This window comes from Helianthus annuus, chromosome 17 (genome assembly GCF_002127325.2).
Source record: "Helianthus annuus cultivar XRQ/B chromosome 17, HanXRQr2.0-SUNRISE, whole genome shotgun sequence".
Lineage (NCBI taxonomy): Eukaryota > Viridiplantae > Streptophyta > Magnoliopsida > Asterales > Asteraceae > Helianthus > Helianthus annuus.
The window spans coordinates 19,822,105-19,829,800 of record NC_035449.2 but is presented as its reverse complement, the minus strand read 5'-3'; the positions used below and the strand labels follow the sequence as shown (position 1 = coordinate 19,829,800).

Here is a 7,696-nt window from a genome sequence, read left to right as displayed (position 1 = left end):
AGGATCGCTAGCGTATAGATCACTTACATTTTATCAACTGACAAGCTATTAATCGTAATCTCCTAGTTAATATGTTTTGTAGCAATTTAACACAACACTGGTTGGAATGTTCCAAACACATTGATAAATCGCTAGCGTATAAACCACTTACATTTTATCAACTGACAAGCTATTAATCGTAATCTCCTAGTTGATATGTTTTGTAGCAGTTTAACACAACGCTGGTCAGAGTGTTCCAAACACATAGATAAATGTTTAGAAAAGTTAGAGTTATGTGTGTATTTAGAAAACAACGAATAAATATGACAATAGATCATATGGTATAAACCTTAAGTCAAATAATTGATATTGATAAATAATATAAGAGAAAAATCAAGATTTTCATTGAATTCAAAAGTCAACACTAAGGGTCAACGGGGGGCGGTCCCGTTATATCATCACGGGAAATTTTTTAACACGTGGAACTATGATCACCCCCACCCCGCCTCCTTGCTATAACGCGTTATAGCATCACGCAATTCCATTTTCGTGATATTTTCAACGCGTTATTGTTTTTGTTTTGTGAGTGTAATTGTTGGTTGGGGGGAAATTGTTGGGTGTGGTGGTGAGTGATGACCACCCCGACTAAAAAAGGTTGTGAGTGATAGAAAAATGGTCAATGACATGGCGGAACTTGATTAGTGCTTGTGAGTGATAGAATTCTATCACTAGTGAACCACCCCCCCCCCCCTCCCCTAACACTATGTTATCCCTCACTTTGGTCCACTTTTATTCACCACCCTATATTTTTTTTATATCAACCCTCAACCCAATATATACTTGTATTCCTGGTATCTTATTCACACAAAGATAGTTAAAAAGGTCATCGTTGGCAACCGGAAAAGTGGAAAACGTAGCGATATATTTGTCTTCACAATCTTCACTCTTCTCTCTTCACTAGATGTTTTGAATAAGTTGACTAGAGAAAATCTTCTCCATTGGAAAACCCCGATGAACATACAATATGATTGATCGAAGGGTCACCGGAACCCTGGGCCCTCCTGTAGTTCCGCCGTTGCACGTGTGAATAAATGAGAGGTGCAAGGCATTTAGTCTATATAACATGCTACAAAATTTTATGTTAGGAACTAGATAAATTTTTAGGTCCGTATATTAATTTTTTATCCCAATTAAAAATTAAAGCCATTTTTAGAATCATAAATTTGTTGATCTCTGTAATGCCACATGCTACAATTTGTGTTTTACTTATTTTCGGTTCCAGTATTTTTGTACCAGTCTCATCCCTAGTTGACATGTTTTTGGTGAAAGTAGAAATGAAACCCTTTCTAATACTTGAATGCCATGTAAACCATTACTTTGTACCATTCACTTAATACTCCAGTGGCGCAGTGGCAGACTTCTTGTTTCGATCAGTTGCAAACATATTTCTATATTTTGCAGTATATATGTGTATATACCATTACTTTGCTGTGCATCCATACACAAAGTAGTCGCTGCAGATGGGTTTGTTGGACGTGTTAGTCAACAAGACTAAAATGGTCACGGGTAAGAACCGTTTTAAAAACATTAAAATGGTCAAACAGGTTAATTGTCACACCAGAGACCATGCTTAAGCACAAATCAAAATTGTTATTTTGGTTAAACCAACTGATTTCTACTTAAATATTACATCTGATTAATTATGCCTTTAAAAAAGTAATAACAAGTACTAAAGATAACAGAAAGTTAAAAAAAAATAACAAACACATCTTCAGTGGTTTGGAACTTGCTTCATGTTTTCCCAGCAAATCTGAGAGAAATTTTACCGCATTGAACGCCTGGGGGTAGGTGTTGTCACTGCCTCCAGAATTCTAAACATCCATCGGTCAAGCATTCCTGTCAAAGATGATCCGGTAATATTTAATATTTTGTATGCCTTAAAAAGAAGTTTCATATACATTTTTTTAGAATTTAGGTCACTCATGATTAAATCCACATAACAACCAAAAAACCATCACCAACAACCAAAATAACCACCACCCAACACCTAGACCACCACACGCTCCATCAAAACTGTCCACAATCCTAACCCCCTATCAAACTCCGTTACAAACATCAAAACCGTCAACAACCCTAACACAATCGATTGCCGCTACAAACATCAAAGCCATCAACAACCCTAACCCTATCAAAAGGGTAATAATGTAATATCACACTAGAGAATAGATCTGGTTTTCCAAACCACCAAGGGTGAAGGTTGTTGCAATTGTTTGAGGGCAGAACTTATATTAATTATTGTGGAGTACCCTCTAGATGTATATTAATTATTGCGGAGTACATCATGTCTATAACATTTAACACACAAATTATTTATAACTTTCAAAAAATCGAATAAAAAATGTTCGCAAGATCAAACCAGTTTGATGCGAACATTAAAATTACTTGAGGTTCTGACCTGTTACCAAACCCAACCGACGTATCCATTTTGTAAACCCTAGTCCTATAGTCCAATACCTTTATGTTAACTAAAGGTTCTAAGCCTCTAGCACAAGAGTTATGACAAACCTGTTAAAGCAAATGTACCGCCTAGCACTGCACATAACCGAGTTATGAAGTGGATAAAACTGCGTCGTTCTTCTTTAATCGTAACCGTAATTGGTGAAAGGTCATATAGAAAGTAAACCGCTGAATTACATAAAAAAGTGATTAGACTTTGCTTAAAAATATGACATGGTACCATAATAAGCAAGTAATAATCCATTTCAGAAACAAACCTGGCCATGTCCTGTCGTATTCATTCATCGGGGAAAAGTACTCTGTAACAGAGAACTGATTGGTTGGTAAAACTTCTTTTGATATGTATTTATACTCGGTCGGAACAATCTACAACATGTAAAATGCATATCATGTTATGATTCCAAAAGAACTTTCTACTTGACATTTATCTGTCAAATGACTATAAAAAACTTTAAGAGTAAAAAGCCATTTTCGTCCCTGAGGTTTGGCCAGTTTTGCAACTTTAGTCCAAAGGTTTGTTTTTCCGCATTTGTATCCAAAAGGTTTGAAATCTTGCCATTTTCATCCAGCTCGTTAACTCCATCCATTTTTCTCAGTTAAGTCAGGGGTATTTCCATCCTTTTTGCTAACTTAATGGGCAATTCAGTCTTTTTCACTTTATGTAAAAAGACCGAATTGTCCTTTAAGTTAACAAAAAAGACAGAAACACCCCTGACTTAACAGAGAAAAATGGATGGAATTAAGGAGACGGATGAAAATGGCAAGATTTTTAACCTTTTGGATTCAGATGCGGAAAAAAAACCTTTGGACGAAAGTCGCAAAATGGCCAAACCTCAGGGACGAAAATGGAATTTTACTCTAACTTTAACTTGAAAATCAAATAAAAAGTCTTTGTTGTAGAGAAAATATTGATAATTTAAACGCGGTGTAATCTGCTAGAATGATATTTGATTTAGGAAACTGAAATTACTAATATAAATTTTAGTTAAAAGAATATTTAGGTATGGATTTCAGAATTGGAAAAAAAAAAAAAAACTATACTTATTATATGGAAGAAATTTTTTTTGGGAAAGATGCACATGTGAATTAACCTTTATGTAATATTTAAATGTTCCACTGGCACCATGAAGAATTCTGTTAGTATCATCAAGAGGATTATGAATTCCTGGATACTTTGGACCAAAAGACAGATCATGAATCACATGGCTGACATTCACATGGGTAGCTCCTTCAAAAATCTGCAGAAACAAAGCATGCATTAAATAATTAATTAATGATTAATAAAGCAAACACATATCACATATGTCATGTTTTACTTACCATCTGTGCAACAAAAATATTTAAACCATGAACTGAAATATGAAAGTTTCCAGCAACTCTTTGAACATCCAACACTCCATAAACCTAATTCGGTTAAATAGAATGTTATTGTCGTGATAGTATGAACAATGTATTAAAAAGGTTTCAAAACTGAGAGTACATACACGGCACCCTTCTCCATTAGCCAATGCTTGCTTGACAGTCTTAATCATATTTTCAGCCTCATCATCAAATTTATCCAGATGAACTTTCGCATGATGATGATCTGTCTCGTTTTCTGGTCAAACTAATATGTAAGAACCATGCTATAACAGCTCAATAAGATAAAATGTAGTGATAATAACACAGGAAACCATTAGATACAATTGCAGGATGCTCATAACTTTAAGACTGCAACAAAGAAACATTTGAAGGTGAAAATATTTTATTACAAGCCGTAAATAAATTATATATGTTCATATGCTTACTTTATAATATTGGGCATTAAGTTAACTTCATAGGTTTCATTTAAATTTTTTGGAATATACATAAATGAATGGTTGAAGAGTGTATAAATGAGAACTGCTCGTATAATTTCTACCTCACTGAGGACAAGTAATGATTCAAGTCTTGTACTGACTTAATAGTTGAAGAGTGAATAAATGAGAACTGAATCTTGTTTTATAATAGGAAGAGTAAAATGTCATTTTCGTCCCTGAGGTTTGGCCACTTTTGCGACTTTTGTCCAAGGTTTGCTTTTCCGCATCTAGATCCAAAAGGTTTGAAATCTTGCCATTTTCATCCGACTCATTAACTCCATCCATTGTTCTCCGTTAAAGAAGACTATAGAAAATAAAGGTCCACCTCTGTTGACTTTCTCCCCACCCAAACCCTTTAACCATCACAAAAAAAAAATGTCTAAAAAGACGAAAATACCCGACTTAACGTTAAAAAATGGATGGAGTTAACGAGTCGAATGAAAATGGCAAGATTTCAAACCTTTTGGATCCAGATGCGGAAAAACAAACATTTGGACGAAAGTCGCAAAAAGAGCCAAACCTCAGGGACGAAAATGGCATTTTGTTGTAATAAGAAATCCACTTATAAAGTGAAAAGGTTTTCATAGTGTAGTGATTTTCTAAGATAATAGAATGGTAGGGAAAAGTTTAAAAGTTATAGAACATTTCTTAAGTGCTTTGTAAATTGTATAGAAAGCTTTACATAAGCACGTCATAGTTCATTCCACAAGTATACGCATGCTATGAAAATAACAAGAAGAAAATGACGAAGTAAATTCAATAAGTACATTATCTGAGAAGCAATTACCATGATTATGAGATGTATGCCCTTTTTCTACAAGATCAGATAGATACTCTGTCCCGATGATCACCCCTTCTCTACTCAATCGAAGCTGCAATAACTCTTAGCCATTAAATGAACAATAATGCATCCAGAATGACAAGTGAGATAAAAATGAAACTCAATTAGATATTCTCATATAACACGTAAGAAAAACAAATAATATTTTATTGACTGACAACGAGAAACAAAATACAAAATCAGCCTGCTTTCATGAGGCAGCCATTTCCCAAATATGTTTACCTAGAGATGTGTATACCTAATAAGTAAATATGATGTTAGAGACTTAGAGCAAAACAATCAAGTTTATTCTTAGTATGTGATTGTTAACAAAGGTTAGAACAGCGAGAAGAAAAAACATTCTTAATGTTGTTCAAGCAACCATTCATTTTTAGTTAGTTTCTTCTACTCCATTTTCATATTTCAGGTAATTCTTAGTGTGATAAACTGATAATAACTGAAGATGCATCCACAAAATAAAAAGTACAATACGGAGTTATGTAGAATATCCATGGATTCACAACTTAAGTCATATTGCTAGAATGAGTTTCAAGGTGTTGCATACATACATACATAAACATTGAAATCGTACCTTCCATATATTTGTATCCAAATCCACTTCGTGTTTGCCAGACATATCAATGGCATCTACACTCAAAACTGACCAAACAACGAATGTGAGAAACGTAAGAGAATGCTATGTTGTGAAACTAAAAATGGGAGTCAAATTGACTACAGAAATTGCTAACCTTGACAGGGTAAAGAAGGGAATGACATATTTATATGTATTGGTAGTGTTTCTCCACGCTTCAGGTCAACAGCCATCTGCCAACATGTTAATTTTAAGAATATATAAAACGTGTACTTAAATAAATTCAATTTTGTGACCACTACGGCTGAATGATTATGGCAGGCTTAAAAGCCTAAAGAACAAACCTCGTGAACTGTATATGTAGAAACGTAGTACGTTAGCTCATGTAAGAATAGTGTTGCCATTATGAACAAACCTACAATAGAAACTAGACAAAAAAGAGAGCAAGAGATTAATCAGAGACTCGAATTACCGACACAAATGACTAAACTGGTTAAATACCAGAAATATATACCAAAACCAAATCCAATTCAGATATGTCCACGCTGTTTGGTTTAGCATGGTGAAAAGAATTCTAAAAGATCCTACTGATAAGTTATGCAGCTGCCTTTTAGGTTTGGGAGTGCAGAACTATGGAACAAAGTGACTTGACTTGCTACGATAGAACGTACACGACAAGTTCAAGAACATTATTTCCAATTGTTCCTTAAACTAAAAATACTTTCTTCTATCTAATATATCCTATAAAAGTATTATTTTGGGCTTTATCAACCAAAATTATTTGTTGATTTGTTCTTGTTTTCTTTTTTAGTTTCTTAGGAGTAATCCACATGGCAAGAATATTTATGGCAACCAATACAACACCCGACCTCTTATACCAACCAATATTTTCCCCGTTGCTCACCCGGAGCTAGAGGCTTTACGTGGACCCACGGATGTGAAGATCCATGAATTTTACTGTCAAACAAACTTACCAACAGCACCAGACTGTGTTTTCTGTAACAAATGATCTTCCGCACGCGGAAACGCATCCAGATTCTTTATAACTTGTTTCACACCCATGATGTATTAATTCTTTTACAAAACCTCACATACGCCTGCAATTTTGAAGAATAATTACACAAACCTACTTTAAAATTGAATTGAAAATTTAAAACAGCAGTCTAAACCTAACACAATGTATCAATCGCGTTTAAAGCAAATTATTAAATTCAATAACAAAATTACCGAATCATGTAGTCACAACATCATCATAATTCTACACTAATCTGTATGATTTGGTCGTAAACAGAATCATATCGTACAATTTCAGTAACAACATTACCGAATCATGTGGTAACAAAATCGTGAAAATTCTAAACTAATCTGTATGATTATTTAGTTGTGAACATAATCATATCATAAAATAATAACAAATCGAAGAGTCTAGAACAGAAAATTAAGGAATATGCGCTGACCTAGAACGGAGAGATTAGCGATAGGACCAGAAAACACGCAGAAAGTAAGACCGGAGGATTTGACCGGTGAGAAATCGGAAGGAGACGGTGATTTGCGAGATGCCGTCTTGTTATTGCTACAAAGCTCAATAGCAATGGGCCGTGGGTCGGATAGGGCCCATCAAACCGATTTGTAGCCCGGCCCATTTCAGAAAGAAAAAAAAAACTAACTGGAGCTAGTTAGGATTTGACATGATTTGAAAAAACCCGTGTCAAAAAACCGGGCTTTTTTGTCCCGGACTGGTTTTGAACATGATACAAATCGGTTTGAATGGGTTGGGGTTTTCAACTAAAAACCACAAGTTTGATAAATATTTAAAAGAGTAAACTGCTAAAATCATCCCTGAGGTTTGACTCAAATTGCTAGATCAGTCCAAAATCAACTTTTTTTGCTAAAACATTCCCTGAGCCTAGTTTCTGTTGCTATTTCAGTCCAATAAATTAACACCGTTAG

At 34.6% G+C, this 7,696-nt stretch overlaps 1 protein-coding gene across 1 annotated transcript; it reads right to left on the bottom strand.

The window, feature by feature from the left end:
• Positions 1-1,588: 1,588 nt before the first annotated feature.
• Positions 1,589-7,313, bottom strand: LOC110921297 (endoplasmic reticulum-Golgi intermediate compartment protein 3). The gene is made up of 12 exons (XM_022165588.2): positions 7,204-7,313; positions 6,721-6,843; positions 6,091-6,173; positions 5,904-5,979; positions 5,747-5,814; positions 5,122-5,206; positions 3,981-4,093; positions 3,817-3,900; positions 3,588-3,734; positions 2,754-2,862; positions 2,545-2,664; positions 1,589-1,875 (listed from the first exon to the last, which is right to left on the bottom strand). The coding sequence occupies exons 2-12, from the start codon at positions 6,806-6,808 to the stop codon at positions 1,802-1,804; spliced, it is 1,047 nt and encodes a 348-aa protein (XP_022021280.1). The 5' UTR covers positions 6,809-6,843; positions 7,204-7,313; the 3' UTR covers positions 1,589-1,801.
• Between the last annotated feature and the right edge of the window lie 383 nt (positions 7,314-7,696).